Source organism: Vidua chalybeata, chromosome 30 (assembly GCF_026979565.1).
Source record: "Vidua chalybeata isolate OUT-0048 chromosome 30, bVidCha1 merged haplotype, whole genome shotgun sequence".
In the NCBI taxonomy this organism is placed as follows: Eukaryota; Metazoa; Chordata; class Aves; order Passeriformes; family Viduidae; genus Vidua; species Vidua chalybeata.
In genome coordinates, this window is record NC_071559.1 from 2,242,264 (window position 1) to 2,260,227 (window position 17,964).

Genomic DNA, 17,964 nt, shown 5'->3' on the forward strand with positions numbered 1-17,964 from the left:
AACCCTCTGCCATTCCTGGCACTGATGTCCCACTATTCCTGGGGCTAATGCCTTGCTGTTCTGGCACTAATGCACTGCCATTCGCAGCACTAATGCCCTGCTGTCCACAGCACTGGTGCCCCACTGTCCCCAGCATTTATCCTGTGCCATTCCTAGTGCTGATGCCTTACTGTCCCCAGCAGTAAAGCCGTGCCATTTCCGGTGGTGGTGGTGTGCCATTTCTAGCACTGTTATTGTGCCATTCCTGATGCTAATGCTTCTCTGTCCTGGGCACTAAAGCTGTACCATTGCTGCTGCTGATGCCCCACCATCCCCAGTGCTAAGGCTGTATTGTCTCCCTGTCCCTGGCACTAAAACCCTGCCATTCCTGCCACTAAAACCCTGCCATTCCTGGCACTGACACCTCGCCGTCCCCGCCAGGTGCGGAAGCAGCAGAAGGAACACACCAACCTCATGGCTGAGTACCGCAACAAGCAGCAGCAGCACCAGCACCAGGCCTCAGCCGTGATGGCCCTGAGCCCCTCGCAGAGCCCCCGCCTCATGTCCAAGCTCCCGGGACAGCTCCTCTCAGCACACGGCGTGCAGCAGCCCGGGGCAGCCCTGGTGGGAGCGCAGGGCCTCGGGCAGCAGCCGGGGCAGCCTGGGGGGCTGCGCCTGCCCCAGGGCGGTGTGTCCATGGCCGTGCAGCAGGGCCTGTCCTTCATGGGGCAGCAGCCCGTAGGGAACGCCCCGGGACCCGGCTCCTCTGGCGCCTTCTTCAGCGGGAACCCTGCGCTGCGCGGGCTGGCCGCTGACAGCCGCCTGATGCAGGAGCGGCAGCTCCAGAGGATGCAGCTGGCACAGAAACTGCAGCAGCAGAACATGCTGGGACAGGTGTCGCTGCAGCAGCAGCCAGGTGTGATGGGACAGACGTCAATGCAACAGCCGGGTGTGATGGGACAGGTGTCGCTGCAGCAGCCAGGCGTGATGGGACAGGCGGCCATGCAGCAGCAGGGCGTGATGGGACAAACATCAATGCAGCAGCCGGGTGTGATGGGACAGGCAGCCATGCAGCAATCAGGTGTGATGGGACAGGCATCCATGCAGCAATCAGGTGTGATGGGACAGGCGTCACTGCAGCCATCAGGTGTCATGGCACAAGCATCGATGCAGCAACAGGGCGTGATGGGTCAAACCTCCATGCAGCAGCCAGGTGTGATGGGACAGGCATCGCTGCAGCAGCCGGGTGTGATGGCACAGGCGTCCATGCAGCAGCCAGGTGTGATGGGACAGACATCGATGCAGCAACAGGGTGTGATGGGTCAGGCGTCCATGCAACAGCCAGGTTTGATAGGACAGAGCTCGATGCAGCCACAGAGCATCATGGCACAGACGTCCATGCAGCAATCAGGTGTGATGGGACAAGCTTCAATGCAACAGGCAGGTGTGCTGGCCCAAACATCACTGCAGCAGCCAGGCATGATGGGCCAGGCATCCATGCAGCAGCCAGGTGTGCTGGGCCAGGCCCCAGTGCAGCCAACAGCCGTGCTGGGGCAGCAGCAGCAGCCCCCAGCCCCGCAGCCCGGCGCAGGGGCTCAGCCTATGGTGCCGAAGCAGCCGGGGCTGTTGGGCAGCCAGCAGAGCCTCCTCGTGCAGCAGCTCTCACCCCAGCAGCAGCCAGGCGTGCTGGGCCACGGGCCAGGGCTGCAGCACCAGCCTGTGCTGGGCCACCCCCAACCCCAGCGCCAGGTCGTCCTGGCCCCCCACCAGCAGCGGGTGCTGGGCTCGCCCCAGCTGACGCCGCAGACTCCGGGGATGCTGAGCCACCGGCTCGTGCTATCCCAGCAGCTGGGGCAGTCTCGGGCACTGTTGGCTCCGCAGCAGCAGCAGAACTCGGCGGCTGCCCAGCCAGGTCTCCTGGGGCTGGGCCAGGGGCAGCCCTCCATCCAGCACTTTCCGCAGCACGGGGCGGGGGGCCAGGCCCCCTCTGTGCTGCACCTGAGTCAGGGAATGCAGCCGGCCCCGGCGGTCCTGGCTGCCAAGGACCAGCCCGTGGGGATGGACGGCAGCGCCCTGCACGCTGAGGGCGGCGAGAGCGGGGGGCAGCAGCTGCACGGGGAGCAGCAGGGAGCCCTAAACCCCCCGGGGCTGGGGGGCCCGGAGGCCACGGCCCCCAAGCACCAGGCTGAGCTAGGGCAGGGCCAGCAGCTCCTCTTGACCTCCCCACAGCCAGGTGTCTTGCGGGCAGCCCCCGGGCAGCCAGGTGCCCTACTCGCCCCGCCGCTGCAGAGCCCTGGGGCTGTCCACCCCGAGCTGTCCCAGCAGCACGGGGACACGGCCGGGGTGGCGGAGCAACAGCTGGGCTGTGGGACAGGCCCAGCACAGGCCATGGTGCCGGCACCGCGGCCCCCAGAGCAGCCGGGCAAGGGGTTGGCAGGGGCACTGCCAGGGCAGCCGCAGCCCCCGCGGCTCCAGAGCCCCGTTCAGCACAAAGTAGGGCCAGCGTCGGGCACGGCCACTCTCCCCCCAGGTCTCCTGGGGCAGGTGCCAGGGCCGGTGATGGGCCAGATCCGGGCGCAGCTCCAGGGTGTCCTGGCCAAGAACCCGCAGCTGCGGCATCTGACACCACAGCAGCAGCAGCAGCTCCAGGCCCTCCTGGTGCAGCGGCACCAGCAGAGCCTGCTGCAGCAGAACCAGGCACTACGGACCCCTGGCCCCTTCCCCGGGCAGGCCCCGGACTACAGCTTGTCAGCTACCCGCCAGCCCCCTCGTCCCATGGGGCCCCTTTTCCAGCCCCGGGCAGATGCCCCAGCAGAGGCACAGACCATCTCTGCCACTGAGCCGGGGCGGGTGCTGCCAGGGCAGCCTCCCCAGCAGCCCCTGGCTGAGCTGGTTCAGGCAGCTCTGGCTGCCCGTGGCCCCCAGCCCGGCCTCATCCGCCTCCCCACGCCACCAGCCCCCTCGCCCCTGGGCTGTGCCCCCCAGCACCTGGGCAGCCCTGAGCAGAGCCCCCAAGAGCCAAAGAAGACGTCACCGGGAGTCCCGGCCTTGGCCCCCAGCCCTGCGGCACCCGCGGAGCCGGGGCTGACTCCCACACCAGGCGGGGCCCTCCCTGACCCAGCACAGGGCCCCTGGGACCCCGAGGCACCTGGGGTGGACCCAGCTGACCCTGGTGAGACCCACGTCAATGGGGCTGTGCCAGAGGGGGCCCCCATGGCAGGTGAAGCCCCCCAGGTGTTGGTGAAGCAGGAGCCGAAGGAAGAGGCGGCAGCAGTGGTACAGTGTGAGGTGGATGGAGATGAGACAGCGAAACCAGAGGCCAATGGGGACCCTGGGGACAGCCATGCCAACAGCCTGCTGGCCCCGGGTGGGCGCTCTGAGGCAGGGCACCTGCTGCTGCAGAAACTACTGCGGGCCAAGAACGTGCAGCTCTCAGCTCAGAGCCCTGGAGAGCTCAATGGGCACGTGGAGAACCGGAGCGCTGGGACAGAGCCACGGCCACAGTCACTGCTGCTGGGCCGGGAGGTGAGCAGCAGAGGCTGGGCTGGGGGTGCGATGGGTGAGGGGCTGCGCTGGCACTGCTCACGCCCCCTTTTTCCTCCTCAGGACCCCTCCATTGCCAGGAAGCCAGCACCCACCAAGCCTAAGCGGGTACAGAAAGGCAACGAGCGGATCCCAGCGTCCCGCAAGAAGCTGCGGAAGGATGAGGGGCTGCGTCCTGGTGAGGCCCTCATGAAGCAGCTGAAGCAGGTATGGCCGCGGGCCGGGGCGTGGCAGGGGGCTTCCTTTGTCCCTGTCTCCCCCTCACCGCTCTGTCCCCAGGAGCTGTCGCTGCTGCCGCTGACGGAGCCGACCATCATGGCCAACTTCAGCCTCTTCGCGCCCTTCGGCAGCAGCCCTATCAACGGGAAGAGCCAGCTGCGGGGCGCCTTCGGCAGCGCTGTGCTCGACAGCGTCCCCGACTACTACTCCCAGCTGCTCACCAAGGTGAGAGGGGGGTTGTTCCCTGGTGTCCCCCTCGTCCGGGGGTCCTGGACTATCCTGCTGTTCTCACCCCACCGTCTCCCCCCAGAACAACCTCAGCAACCCTCCCACGCCGCCCTCCTCGCTGCCCCCCACACCCCCTCCCTCCGTGCAGCAGAAGATGGTGAATGGTGTCACAGCCCCTGAAGAGCTGGGGGAGCAGCCCAAGGACGCCGACCCAGCCCGTGAGCCCCATGGCCAGAAAGGTGAGCCTGGCTGGCACAGGGGTGGCACAGAATCCGTGCTGCCGCCTGTCATTCCCCCCTGTAACACCCATCGCTTCTCTGCAGACGCACCAGCTGTGGAGGTGAAGAGCCTGGACCTGCTGGCAGCACTGCCCACCCCTCCGCACAACCAGACCGAGGACGTCAGGTGAGACCCACTTTGTGGTGACCCCACACAAGTGACATCAGCCCCTCCATGGGTGACACCAGGCCCTGTGGCCCCTGACACCTCCATCCCCACAGGATGGAGAGTGACGACGAGAGCGACTCCCCCGACAGCATCGTCCCTGCTTCATCCCCCGAGAGCGTCCTGGGCGAGGAGCTGCTCCGCTTCCCACTTCTCAGCGAGGCCAAGCCAGAGCTGGAGGAGCGTGTGCTGTCCCCCATCATCCCCATCATCCCCCGGGCCAGCATCCCAGGTGGGATGGGCTGGAGGGCTGTGTGGATCAGGGCAGGAGTGGTCTGTGGTCCATATGGGCTGGGCAGGAGGGAATCTGTGGGATGTGCAGCACAGGGAGGGGGTTTGGAGCACGCGTGTCAGGTAAGAAGGGATATGGATGGGGCAGGATGGAGTTCCTGATCCAGGAGGGGTTTAAGAGAGCCAGGGGAAGGGTCCTTGGGAAGTGTGGGATGTGAGGGAAAGGGATTTGCAGGGTGGTGGATTCCCTGCAGGGATCTGGGGCAGTTGGGTGGGCTCATGGGTGGCTGTTGGTGGGGCTGGGTCTGCCCCACTGCTCCCCATGGCTCTGACCCCCCTCTCCCCACACCAGTGTTCCCTGACACAAAACCCTACGAGGTCGCAGAGCCCTTTGGGGCTCCGCCAGGGAAGGTGGGGGCAGCAGGCCCTGGAGCCCCTTGGGAGAAGGGCAAGAGCAGCGAGGTCTCCGTCATGCTGACGGTGTCTGCAGCAGCTGCCAAGGTGAGTGAGGGGATTGGGAGATTCAAGACCCTTGAGGTCCCAGCAGTGACCCAGCACAGTGACACCTGTGGCACCCTGGAGCCATCCTGCCTTCCTCTCACCTAGAACCTCAATGGGGTGATGGTGGCCATGGCCGAGCTGCTGAGCATGAAGATCCCCAGCTCCTACGAGGTGCTGTTCCCTGACGGCCCTGTGCGAGCAGCTGTGGTTGAGGCCAAGAAGGTGGAGACTGATATGGCCGGTGAGTGTTCACCTTGTCCCTGTTGGCCCCCCATGTCCCCAGACTGGGACCCCCGTGATGGATGGTCCATCCCTCTCCCAGGAATGCTCGGAGGGAAGGAGAAGGCGCTGGCTGGGAAGGTGCCGGACAGCAGCTCTGAATGGCTGAAGCAGTTCGATGCAGTGCTGCCAGGGTACAGCCTCAAGGGCGAGCTGGACCTCCTGACGCTGCTCAGACAGGTCAGTGGTGGGCAGGGGTCCCTGTGGTGCTGGCAGACTGGGAGGGGGGTTTTGGGGTACCCATAGAGCTGTGGCTGTTGGGGGTACAGGAGCAGGGACTCTCTGGTAGAGGTGCGTGGTGGTCCCTGTAGGTCCCCCCATGATTATACAGAGTTCCCTGTGGGTCCGGGTCTCCCCATGGGCTGGTGCTGGGTCTCCCAGGAAAGGAGTCCAGGAGGTCCTTGCAGGGTTTGGGGGCATGTGGGATGCTGATGCCCGTGCAGGACCAAGGACCCCTCCCTGCGATGTTCAAGGAGGTTGGGGGTCTCCATTCCTGCAACGCTCTGACCCATGCCCCCCTCCCCACACCACAGGAGAGCCCTGCTCCTGAGAAGACCCTTCACCACTGCTACGTCAACAACGTCTCCAACCTGGACGTGCGGCAGCTCTCTGTCCTGCCCCAGGAGCCCTCGCCCCCGCTGTCCCCCTCCGTTCCCTCCCCATCCAGCCCCGCTGAGCCCACCAGGGTCCCCGACCCTGAGGCGTCCCACGAGGCAGCCCCAGCCCCATTGTCACCACTGCCACCGGCCCCCTCGCCAGCCCCCCAGGAGGAAGGGGCCGCAGCCGTCCACTCGCCGCCCCGTTTCAAGCCGCGCTCGCGGCCTCTGGAGGACGGGGACGAGGCGAGGCCACGGCTGAAGAAGTGGAAGGGGGTGCGCTGGAAACGGCTGCGCTTCCTCGTCACCATCCAGAAAGGGGGAGCCAAGCGTGACGGCGACAAGGAGATCGCCGAGTTCATCGACAAGCTGGGAACCACGCTGCGCCCCGAAAAGGTGCCGCAGGACATGCGCAAGTGCTGCTTCTGTCACGAGGAGGGCGACGGGGCCACGGACGGGCCGGCCCGCCTGCTCAACCTTGACCTCGACCTCTGGGTCCACCTGAACTGCGCCCTGTGGTCCACGGAGGTGTATGAGACTCAGGGAGGGGCCCTGATCAACGTGGAGGTGGCCCTGCACCGTGGGCTGCTCACCAAGTGCTCCCTGTGCCAGAAAACCGGTGCCACCAACAGCTGCAACCGCATCCGCTGCCCCAGCGTGTACCACTTCGCCTGCGCCATCCGCGCCAAGTGCATGTTCTTCAAGGACAAGACCATGCTGTGCCCCCTGCACAAGCTGAAGGGGCCCTGCGAGCAGGAGCTCAGCAGCTTCACCGTGTTCCGCCGCGTCTACATCGAGCGGGACGAGGTGAAGCAGATCGCCAGCATCATCCAGCGTGGGGAGCGGCTCCACATGTTCCGCGTGGGCGGGTTGGTCTTCCACGCCATCGGGCAGCTGCTGCCACACCAGATGGCCGATTTCCACAGCGTCACGGCCCTCTACCCCGTGGGCTACGAGGCCACGCGCATCTACTGGAGCCTGCGGACCAACAACCGCCGCTGCTGCTACCGCTGCACCATCTGCGAGAACAACGGGCGCCCCGAGTTCGTCGTGCAGGTCATCGAGCAGGGCCTGGAGGATCTTGTCTTCTCTGACTCCTCGCCACAAGGTGAGGAGTTGGGATATGCCAGTGTCCAACCTCTGTCCCAGTGGCTGAGCCGCACCAGAACACACCAGAGGGTGGGGTGGTGGAAGGTGGCTTGAGGTCCCCACTGGGTCCCCATCTTCAACTCACGGCACTCAGAGCTCTGCTCTGGTGAAAAAGGTAGTGATTGGTCACTTGGATTCAATGATCTTGGAGGTCTTTTCCGGCCTAATTAATTCTGTGGTTCTCCCTTCCCTTGGCAGCTGTCTGGAACCGGATCATCGAGCCAGTGGCGATGATGAGGAAGGAGGCCGACATGCTGCGACTCTTCCCCGAGTACCTGAAGGGCGAGGAGCTCTTCGGCCTCACGGTGCACGCGGTGCTGCGCATCGCTGAGTCGGTAGGTCCCAGGGTGGGCATGGAGGTCTCTCCCCTCATACTGGGGATCCACTCTGCTAGGGAAGGGCCCAGTGGCTCTTCTGCTGCTGCCTCTTGACCCCTGGTCCTTCCACGTCCCCCTCTGCAGCTGCCGGGTGTCGAGAGCTGCCAGAACTACCTGTTCCGCTATGGGCGCCATCCTCTGATGGAGCTGCCCTTGATGATCAATCCCACCGGCTGCGCCCGCTCCGAGCCCAAGATCCTCACCCACTACAAGCGGTAAGCGGGGCTGGGATCCACCAGGAGAGCTGGGATCCCTGGGGATCTCTCAACTCTAACTCTTCTCCCCATCCCCTGAAAGACCCCACACCCTGAACAGCACAAGCATGTCCAAGGCCTACCAGAGCACGTTCACGGGCGAGACCAACACGCCCTACAGCAAGCAGTTTGTGCACTCCAAGTCCTCCCAGTACCGGCGCCTGAAGACGGAGTGGAAGAACAACGTGTACCTGGCACGGTCCCGCATCCAGGGGCTGGGGCTCTACGCAGCCAAGGACATCGAGAAGCACACGATGGTCATCGAGTACATCGGCACCATCATCCGCAACGAGGTGGCCAACCGGCGCGAGAAGATCTACGAGGAGCAGGTGAGGCTCTGCTGGGATGCTGGGAGCTTGTGTGGGGGACTTGGGCAAGGTGTGGAGGGACTTGGGTGGGACATTGTGGGCTCTGGTGGAACGTGGAGGGACTTTGAGAAGGAAATGGGGGAGTCAGATGGGAAGTTGGGGCCTCGAGTGGGATGTGGGGGGCCTTGGGTGAGATGTCGAAGGCTCTGGCAGGACAGGAGGGGACTGAGAATGTGGAGGGATATCAAGGGTTCTGGTGGGACATGGAGGGTCTCAGGTGGGATGTGGAGGGACTCGTATGGGATTTGAGGGTCTCCAGTGGGACATGGGATGGTGGACAACAACTCGGGTGGGATATGGGGACCTCAGTGCACCCCTGAACCCCCTCTTCTCCTCCGTGGCAGAACCGCGGCATTTACATGTTCCGCATCAACAACGAGCACGTCATTGACGCCACGCTGACGGGGGGCCCGGCCAGGTGAGCACGGGGGGCTTTGGGGTGGTGGGATTACCCCCAGAGGGAGCCATGACGTCCGTCTGTCCTGCCCCCGGGTTGGGGCTGACCCCGCTCGTCCCCCAGGTACATCAACCACTCGTGTGCCCCGAACTGCGTGGCCGAAGTCGTGACCTTCGACAAGGAGGACAAGATCATCATCATCTCCAGCCGGCGCATCCCCAAGGGGGAGGAGGTCAGTGAGGGACTGAGGGGGTGCTGAGGGGGTCCTGGGGGTCCCAGGGAGCGGGGCTGGAGGTGGCGGGACTGAGCTCTGTGCTTTGGGTGACTCCCCGCTCCCTCCCAGCTCACCTACGACTACCAGTTCGACTTCGAGGACGATCAGCACAAGATCCCCTGCCACTGTGGAGCTTGGAATTGCAGGAAATGGATGAACTAACTGGGAAAAAGGGGCTGGGGGCTGCCACCCCCGCCTCAGAGACCTCGCCGAGCCCCCCAGGGCTGCAGGAGGTGCCAGGGGCGGCCGGGCACTGAGGGAGAGCAGCGGCCGCGGCGCTGCCGGCCCTGCCCGAGCGGGACGGACGGACAGATGAACTGGCAACTCAGGGTTTTCTTTGCTTCGTCCTGCGAGGAGAAAAAAAAGGAGTGGGGGGGCTCAGAAACGCCCCCTTCACCACCCCCGGCCTGCCTCCCACATGGGAGAGCCACGGGGGAGCAGCACCAGGCCCAGCGCGGCCGGAGCGATTGTGCGGAGCCGGTCTGGATATAACGATTATTTTATTTTATTTTATTGGTTTCTTTTTTTTTTTTTTTTTTCCTTTTTTTTTTTTTTTTTTTTTTTTAGAAACTAATAATATTTGCTCGCTAATTACCAAGGTAACACAGACTCCTTGAGCTCGACAATCCGGGCTCTGCCCCGCCGGCGTGGCGGCCAGAGCTCGCTCGGTTCCTTTGATCTCTTTTTGTTTGTGCGTGTGGACGAGACCCCGGAGCGGCGGCGGGATGCAGCCAAGACCCCGACAGACACAAGGAGCTTCTGCACCCAAACCTACCTCATTTTAAGTGTTAGATTTGTTTCTTTTTATTTGTTGTTGTTTTTAAATGTGAGCCCCCCTCCATCCCAACCCACCCCCCCTAATGGGGGGGGAGGGTTTCCCTCTCCCTCGGGCTCCAGAGGATGTGGCTTCCCCGTGTCCCCCTCCTCAGATGTGGCCCTTCCTCAGGATGCCTTGAAGGGGGGACACAGGGACACCCCCTCCTTGTCCCCCCCCCCCCTCAGGAGGTCCCAGCCGTGTGAGTGCCAAGGTGTGAGGTGGGGATGGGGGGGAAGGGAGGGCGAGGTGGGGTCAGACCCACTCCCCCAGCTCTGGTGGGGGGCTGGAGGGGCTGGGTGGGGACCCCTCTTCCCACACGTGGCCCCCACGGCTGGAGAGGCCGGGTGGAGCCCCCCCCCCCCCCCCCACCTCCACCCCCCTGCTCACCCTTGGCCCTCACAGCTGGGGCTGCACTGGGGGGGGGAAGGTTATTTATCTATTTATACCTTATATTGTATATACTAGACGGGGCTGGGGGGGGGGCTCTTTGTGCTCTGCTGGGCTGAGATTTGGGGTGCAGGGGCAAAAAGTTGGGGCGGCGGGGGGGGGGGGTTTTTTTAAACCCAAGTCTCCGAGGTGGGGGTGGGGAGTGGGGGGGGGGTCTCTCTGGAACCTCCTGCCAGGCAGGGGCGGCCTCGGAGAGCGAAGCAGCGAGTGGGCATTAACACCCCCGGCCCCCCCCCCCGCCCCGCGCCGGCTGCGCCCCCCCCCCTCCCCCGGGGTCCCTGCCCGCCCCCTCCCCACTCCGGGGGAGGACCCCGGGGGGGCGCCGGGATCTCTTAACGCACAAACACGGCGCGGGGGAGGGAGGAAGGGAAGGAGGGACCCTCCTGCTCCTGGAAGTGGCGGTGGGGAGAGGGGGGGTCTGACGGGGGTGGTGCCCCCTCCCCGCCCCGGTGCAGTGGGGGCCGGGGCCGATCTTGAAAAGCTGCTTCCGCAAACTCGTCAAAGCTGCAAAAAAGAAAAAAAAAAAAAAAACCAACAAAACAAAAAGGTTTAAAGTAAAAATCTTTAAAAAAAAGAAAATTAAAAAAAAAGAAAACAACGGAGGAAAAGCGCGAGTGGGGGGGGATGAGAAAGTTTTAACAGAAAATATACGAGAAATTTAACTTTCAGAGCTGTACATAGGCCGGGGCGTGTAGAAATCCCGTTTTTACCAATACCGGAACCACTGGATGTTATTTTAAATAAAGCGCGTGAGAAGCCGAGGCCGCCTGATCCCTCCTTGGGGAGCTCGGGGCGGGGGGTCTGGGGGGGGACAGCGGTGACAACGGGTTCAAGGACAGCTCGCTGCTGCTCCGGTCCTTGCTGTCCCCCCAGCGAAGCTCTCTGTCCCTCCCCAGGCCATGTCCCCCTCCTCCCCAAATCAGTGACCCCCTCCCCTGGCTTACCCCGAGCTCTGTCCGCACCCCCGGGGACCCCCATGTTTGTCACAACCCCCCCCCCCCCTCCATGTCGGGGTTCCCCCTGCCCCGGGCCATCCCCGGCTGTGTCCCGCCGTGTCCCCAAACCCCCGGGGGTCCCCACGCGTGTGAGACCTCCCCCTCCAAAACCCTTCCCCCGGGACCCGGCGGGAGGGGAGGGCTCCCGGCGGCCGGGAGTCAGCGGGCGGTGCCGGCGGGACCGGGACCGGGACCGGGACCGGGACCGGGGCCGGAGTGGTTCCGAGAACCGGGCGGAAGCGGGACTGGGAACGGGGCGGAAGCGGGGAAGGAACGGGACAAGAACCGGGCGGAAGCGAGACAAGAACCGGGAGGAAGCGGGACAGGAACGGGACAAGAACCGGGCGGAAGCGGGGAAGGAACGGGACAGGAACCGGGCGGAAGCGAGACAAGAACCGGGCGGAAGCGGGACAGGAACGGGACAAGAACCGGGAGGAAGCGGGGCACGAACGGGACAGGAACCGGGAGGAAGCGAGACAAGAACCGGGCGGAAGGGGGCACGAACGGGACAGGAACCGGGCGGAAGCGGGGCCGGAAGCCGCGAGGAAGCGGGAGCAGGAACCGGGCGAACGCGGGGCCGGAGCCGGGCGGAAGTGGGGCAGCGGCGCCTCGGGACGGAGCGGGACCCATGGAGGTTGTGGGAGGGACAGCGGGGCTGGGGGGGACACGGGGGGTCGGGGACCGGCACCGCGGCCACGTCTGACCCCAGCCCGTGTGTCCGCAGGATCCCGGCCCCGAGCCTGACCCCGGCCCGGGCCCGGCCGCCGAGAGCCCGGCGGAGCTGAGCCCCCCGGGGCTGGAAGGTGATTCCGAGGGAGGCCGGGGAGGTCCCGGCATGCGGGGGGGGGGGTCCCGGCACGGGAGGTGACGCCTTCATTTGGGTGTCCCAAGGGCTGCTGCTGCTGGGGGATTCTGTCCCGGAGTGTGGGGTATCCCGGAGCTGGGTGTGGCAGGATTTGGGATGCCCCATGACTGGGGATATCCCGGAGTTAGGGGTGTCCCGGAGCCCCGAGCTGGGTGTGGCAGGATTTGGGATGCCCCATGACTGGGGATATCCCGGAGTTAGGGGTGTCCCGGAGCCCCGAGCTGGGTGTGGCAGGATTTGGGATGCCCCATGACTGGGGATATCCCGGAGTTAGGGGTGTCCCGGAGCCCTGAGCTGGGTGTCCCGGAATGGGGAGTGGAACGGGACTTGGGGCATTGGAGGGTTTGCGGTGTTCCGGAATTTGGGGTGTCCCGGGTATTGGTGTGTCACAGGATTTCGGGTGCCTGGGATTGGGGGTGTGCCGGGATTGGGGATGTCCCGGGTTTTGGGGTGCTCCAGGTTTTGGGGTGCCCCCTCACGCTGCCACCCCAGGGGACACTCACCGCGGTGCCTACACCGCCTTCATGAAATCCCATCGCTGCTACGACCTGATCCCCACCAGCTCCAAACTGGTCGTCTTCGACACATCCCTGCAGGTGTGCCAGGGCCGGGGGGGCACTTTTGGGGCCGGGGAGGCACTTTTGGGGCTCCCTGACCCCCGTGCCTGCAGGTGAAGAAGGCGTTCTTCGCGCTGGTCACCAACGGTGTCCGGGCAGCCCCGCTCTGGGACAGCAAAAAGCAAAGTTTTGTAGGTGAGCGAGGGGTCAGGGGGTCTCTGGGGGTTGAGGGGGGCTGGCAGGACCCTCCTCACCCTGCCTGCCCCCCAGGAATGCTGACCATCACCGACTTCATCAACATCCTGCACCGCTACTACAAATCCCCCATGGTGAGGGCTGGGGTCTACCGGGGGCTCAGGTCGGGCTCTGCCTGCCCCACCTGACCCTGGGTTCCTCCTCCTCCTCACAGGTGCAGATCTATGAGCTGGAGGAACATAAAATAGAGACGTGGAGAGGTGAGGGGGTTCACTGCTGGCTGCCTCCTGCCCTTCCCGGCGTGCCCGGAGCCCCCCAGTGCTGTGACCCACCCCCCATCCCCTCACCCACTCCTCTCCCCACAGAGGTTTATCTGCAAGACTCCTTCAAGCCACTGGTCTGCATTTCCCCCAATGCCAGGTACCCCGGGGGGCAGGGAGAGGGGCACAGCTGGTGGTGGCACTCCCAGGAACACCCCAAATCCCCCCTCCCTTCCCCCCCACAGCCTGTTTGACGCCGTCTCCTCCCTGATCCGGAACAAGATCCATCGCCTGCCCGTCATCGACCCTGACTCAGGGAACACGCTCTACATCCTCACCCACAAACGCATCCTCAAGTTCCTCAAGCTCTTTGTAAGTCTCTGCCCCTTGGTGATGGTGGGGGCCAGACCAGGACCCTCGGCCTGGGCTGTGCCAGGGCCACACTGAGACCCCAGCCCAGGCTGTGCCTGTTCCAGGTACTACCCCAGGACATTCACCCTGGGCTGGACCAGGGGCCACCCTGAGCCTCTCAGCCCAGGCTGTGCCAGAGGTTGCCCCAGGACCCCCATCCTGGGCTGTGCCAGGTCCCTGAGCCAGGTGCTACCCTGGGACTCGCAGTCCAGGCTGTACAAAGTGCCAGGTCCCTGCCCTGAGACCCCCATCTCAGGCCGAGCCAAAAGCTGCCCCAGAACCCCTTGGCTGCCCCAGGGCTCACTCTGAAACCCCCATCCTGGGCTGTGCAGGTACCTGCACACCGGGTGCCACCAGCTCTGGGTGGGCACAGCTCTGGTACCTCACCACGCACTGCAGTGCCACGGGACCCCCAGGACTCCGCGTGGCCCCTCCCCACCGCCCCTGCTTGGGGGTCCCACAACCCCCCAGCTCTTTATGCTTTCACCCCCAGGCCTGGGCTCAGCGCTGTCCCCTCGCTGTCCCCGCAGATCGCAGAGGTGCCCAAGCCCGAGTTCATGGCGCGGACGTTGGAGGAGCTGCAGATTGGCACCTACAGCAACATCGCCGTGGTTGGCACCAGCACCCCCATCTACGTGGCCCTGGGCATCTTCGTGCAGCACCGCGTCTCCGCGCTGCCCGTGGTCGACGACTCGGGTAAGGATGTCCTGTCCTCGCTTTGGCTGTCCCCAGGTGACCTCCTTGGGGGCCGTGTCCCCTCCGGAGCGCCGGGGGCTTGGCTGAGCTGCTCCCCTCCCTCCCCAGGGCGCGTGGTGGACATCTACTCCAAATTCGACGTTATTGTGAGTGCTGCCGGGGGAAAATCCTGGGCTGGGGGGGGACGCTGTGGGGTGGTGGGGGTCTCCCAATCCCAGCTGTGTCCCCAATGCTTGTCCCTGCCCCAGAACCTGGCAGCTGAAAAGACCTACAACAACCTGGACGTGACGGTGACGCGGGCGCTGCAGCACCGCTCCCACTACTTCGAGGGCGTCCTCAAGTGTTACAAGCACGAGACGCTGGAAACCATCATCAACCGCCTGGTCGAGGCCGAGGTAACTGTCCCGGGGTGCTGGGGGGTTGTGGAGGGGGGAGGCCGGGGTCCCTGCACCCCCTCAGCCCCTCTCTGTGTCCCCCCTCCCCAGGTCCACCGGCTGGTGGTGGTGGATGAGAGCGATGTGGTTAAAGGGATCGTCTCCCTCTCGGACATCCTGCAAGCCCTGGTCCTCCCACAGGGCCCCTGAGGCAGTGAGGGAGGGGGTTTCAGTCCTCCCGAGCCCCCCCCTCACTCTCTTCTCCTGTAACACTGTGCCCCCCTGGGCTGGTGGGGATACCCCAGGGGATGCCCCCACTCACCAGCAGCATCCAGCAATAAACCCCCCAGCCCTGGGGCAGCCCCTGCTGCCCTTCCCTGGGTGGGGGGAGCCCGCAGCCCCCCCATGCCGTGCCCTGCACCCCAAAGCCGTGAGGGTGATGGGGGCAACCCTCAAACTCCCTGGGGTGCCGGGCCAGGGTCACCCATAGCCACGCCAGGGCTGTTCCTGTGTGGCCTCTCGTGTCCCTGTCACCCTGCACCCTCTCCCTGGGTTTGGTGAAACCCACTCAGCTCCACCCGGCCTGGGGACCCCCCCACGCCCCCGGGGGTTTCCCCCGAGGTTCCCCCGGCTGTGCCCGCACCCGCCACCGCTTCGTGTGTGAAGAGAAACCACGAATAAACACAGACCTGGCACCACCCTGGCTCCGTGCAGGGCACGGGGGGCACTGCCCAGGGAGGGGGTGTGTGGGGAGGGGGTGCGGCCCCCCCGTGGGAAGGGGGAATCTGCTGAGCTCGCCCAGACCCTAAATCCCTGTTTGTTACGCCTGTGGCTTTTCTAAAAGGCCAGGATTGGGGATGGGACAGAGACGGGGACCTGGCAGGACATGGGGACCCTCTGGTGGGCACCACGCTGAGCGGGGGCAGTCGGGCAGGGGCTGGGGGAGCTTGAGGGGGGAGCTGGAGGTTGGGGTCCCGTGGGGGGCCGGCGGGGGTCGCAGGCAGCCGGGACACCGGAGTTTGCAGCCGGTGTCCACAGGGGAGGCGCGAGGCCCGGCCGTGCTGAGCCAGGCACATTCCTGGCGGGGAGGGGACGGCCGGCCCAGGGACCCTGTCCGTGCCAGTCCCGGGCTCCGGCAGAGGCCGCGGAGCGAGGTAAGCGCCGGGCAGGTACCGGGGGCCCGGGGGGACTCGCGGGGGGGGCCGTGCCGGTTGCCATGCCGCCGCCGGAGGGTTGCTAAGCTCCGCTCGGAGCCCGCGTGGGCTGCAGCGCTTGGTGCCAAACCCGCCATCGCCTGCTTGTCGCAGGGGGGGAAGGGATCCCGCGGGGGGGTGGGGGGGGTGTGTGTGGGGGGGGGACACAAACACACGCACGCGACACGGCACCCCTGGGACGGCCGGTGGGGTCCCCGCCGTGCGCCGGTCTCCCGGGCCGCCCGGGGGTCAGCGTGCCCCGAGGTGGCACCGGGCGGGACACGGGGTCCCCGGGGGCACGCGTGCGGCAGGTGGGTGCGTGTGGGCGGGCTCGCGGCTCCGCCGAGGCTCCGGTGAGCCCCCCGCGGCGGGGACCCCCCTCTCGGCCGGGGCCATGCTGGGGGGTCCGGAGCGGGGTGCGGGGCGCCTGCGGATCTGCGAGCGGACCAAGCTGGTGCTGGTGGAGATCGACACGGTGGCGTGTTGCAGCCCGGCTACCGGCATGGCTGCGGGGTGCTGGCCCGAGCCCCCCTGGACCTACCGCCGCATCGCCGGGGAGTACGCGTGAGTGGGGACCGGGGGGGGGGTGGGGTGGTCTGTCCTGCCCCCCCTCCCTCGCTCCCCTCACTCCCCGTCTCTGTCTTGCAGGTACCTGGAGAAGCGCTTTGTGGCCGAGCTGGCCCCCCCCTGGCCCCCAGTGCCCTCCAACCCCCCTTGTCGCCTGCAGGACTTCACCGCCCGGCCCCGGGTGCCCCCCACCCCCTGCCCCCCGCGACAGCTTGAGGGGCCAGGGGGCAGCGGACCCTGGGGGGGGCACCCTGTGCCTGCGCCTCGGCCCCCGGTGTCGGGGGACAAGCCGGGCCCCCCCACCTACGAGGTGCACATGCAGCGGGTGCAGGCGGCCCACGCCCGCCGTGGGGGACCCCCCCCTTACATCGCACCCCCCGCCTATGACGGTCCCCACCGCACCCTGCAGCTCCGCCCCCCGCGGGGACCCCGCAGCCCCCCGCCGGCACCTCGGGCCCGGGGGGCTGTGCCGGGGGGCTGGAGCCACACACTGCCCCGGGCGGCCACCGAGGCCAAGCACCGGTGGCCCCGTGGGATGCAGCTGTCCCCAGGAGGGCCTGGCACCCCCCGGCACTGCCAGACGCTGCCACGGGCGGCAGCCGGCCGGGAGCGGGTGCCGGGGCGTGGGAGGGGGCAGCGGGGGTCGGGGGGACACGTCCTCATTGACGCCACCCGTGTGGTGGTCCGGGCCCAGTACGTGCCACCCCCGCAGCGACAGCAGGTCCGCTATGCCAGGGGCTCGCTGGGGCCTGGCACCCCTCCTCGCAGCCCTTCCGTGCCCTCCGCGGTCGGCAGCCCTTCCGCTGCTCCCTCGCCCCCACGGGAGCCCTCCGGCAGCCCCCGCAGCCCGTGGCAGAGCCCGGGGGGCTGCAGGGGTGCCCGCGGGCGGCCCCCCCCGCGGCGGCCGGTGCTCTACGCCCAGGCGCTGCGGGAAGCCGTGTCCCGCATCCGCCGGCACACGGCGCCCGACTCGGACTCGGACGCCGAGGGCAGCGTGGGGGGCTCCCGGCAGCGGCTCTGCCGAGACCCCCGCGCCTACAGCAGCAGCAGCAGCAGCCTGGAGAGCACCGGGGCCCCCCCGGGCCCCGCCAGCCCCACCCCTGCCTGAGAGGTGGGGCTTGCCGGGGTGTGGCACTTCTGGGGCGGGGCTTGCCGGGGTGTGGTTCCCCGGGGCGGGGTTTGTTGGGTGGTCTCGGGGGCGGGGCTCAGGACTGGAGTTCCCACGGGCTGACCCCAATAAAAGCTCCGCGATCCCGGTGTGCTGCCTCTGCCCCTGTTTGTGTGAGGTCGGGGGGTGGGGGGGGGGGGGCATCACCCCCTCAGCCTCTCTGCGGCCCCCAGCAAGGACACAGGTGTCTGGGCACGCCCCCGTGACATTCCCGGTGTCCGGACCCCCCCACCCCCACCCCCCCGTTATGTTGCCGGGGTCAGTCGGAGGTCCCGGGTGTCCCGGCGGCCACCACAGTGCGTCACAACACGGGCAGGACGTGCCAGCTCCCCCCGTATCCCCCATAATGAGTAGGTGAGCACGGCAGGCCTGGCCCTCGGCCACCGGCCCCACGTCACGGCCGGGGGGGGACCCCGAGTGACTCACCGGGGGGGGGGAACTGTCCCCCCCAAACAGCCGCCACCTCTTAGTCACGCTGCGGGGGGGGGGGGGGGGGGGGGAGGATCCCCGCGGCCCCAGGAAACCGCACAAATATCGTGTCCAATTTGCACGTTATTTAAAACCGGCTCCTCCCCCGCCC

The 17,964-nt window shown here is 66.5% G+C and overlaps 3 protein-coding genes across 7 annotated transcripts in view; all 3 read left to right on the plus strand.

The window, feature by feature from the left end:
• Positions 1-10,864, plus strand: part of KMT2D (lysine methyltransferase 2D) — a 28,143-nt gene extending 17,279 nt beyond the window's left edge. For 2 of the 4 annotated variants that reach the window (XM_053967400.1, XM_053967401.1), the window contains exons 40-55: positions 421-3,504; positions 3,586-3,729; positions 3,802-3,966; positions 4,052-4,208; positions 4,293-4,374; positions 4,470-4,645; positions 4,997-5,145; positions 5,251-5,386; positions 5,468-5,604; positions 5,958-7,128; positions 7,368-7,504; positions 7,631-7,761; positions 7,844-8,129; positions 8,513-8,586; positions 8,689-8,797; positions 8,909-10,864. In XM_053967400.1, the coding sequence (XP_053823375.1) occupies positions 421-3,504; positions 3,586-3,729; positions 3,802-3,966; positions 4,052-4,208; positions 4,293-4,374; positions 4,470-4,645; positions 4,997-5,145; positions 5,251-5,386; positions 5,468-5,604; positions 5,958-7,128; positions 7,368-7,504; positions 7,631-7,761; positions 7,844-8,129; positions 8,513-8,586; positions 8,689-8,797; positions 8,909-9,001 (6,231 nt within the window). In that variant the 3' untranslated portion in view covers positions 9,002-10,864. Of the gene's footprint in view, positions 1-420; positions 3,505-3,585; positions 3,730-3,801; positions 3,967-4,051; positions 4,375-4,469; positions 4,646-4,996; positions 5,146-5,250; positions 5,387-5,467; positions 5,605-5,957; positions 7,129-7,367; positions 7,505-7,630; positions 7,762-7,843; positions 8,130-8,512; positions 8,587-8,688; positions 8,798-8,908 lie in introns of all 4 variants that reach the window. The other 2 variants (XM_053967398.1, XM_053967399.1) reach the window with 1 other exon arrangement.
• A 701-nt stretch (positions 10,865-11,565) lies between these two features.
• On the plus strand, positions 11,566-15,154 carry PRKAG1 (protein kinase AMP-activated non-catalytic subunit gamma 1). 2 transcript variants are annotated; one of them, XM_053967608.1, is made up of 12 exons: positions 11,566-11,732; positions 11,823-11,901; positions 12,456-12,559; positions 12,634-12,715; positions 12,791-12,849; positions 12,930-12,975; positions 13,081-13,135; positions 13,221-13,347; positions 13,917-14,082; positions 14,191-14,228; positions 14,331-14,477; positions 14,568-15,154. In XM_053967608.1, the coding sequence occupies exons 1-12, from the start codon at positions 11,727-11,729 to the stop codon at positions 14,664-14,666; spliced, it is 1,008 nt and encodes a 335-aa protein (XP_053823583.1). In that variant the 5' UTR covers positions 11,566-11,726; the 3' UTR covers positions 14,667-15,154. The 2 variants fall into 2 exon arrangements, with proteins under 2 accessions (XP_053823583.1, XP_053823582.1); XM_053967607.1 differs by having other exon boundaries at positions 12,634-12,849.
• Positions 15,155-15,820: 666 nt separating this feature from the next.
• On the plus strand, positions 15,821-17,475 carry DDN (dendrin). Its single transcript, XM_053967590.1, has 2 exons — positions 15,821-16,213; positions 16,298-17,475. Exons 1-2 carry the CDS (start codon positions 16,044-16,046, stop codon positions 17,322-17,324), a joined length of 1,197 nt encoding a protein of 398 aa, XP_053823565.1. The 5' UTR covers positions 15,821-16,043; the 3' UTR covers positions 17,325-17,475.
• Positions 17,476-17,964: the final 489 nt, after the last annotated feature.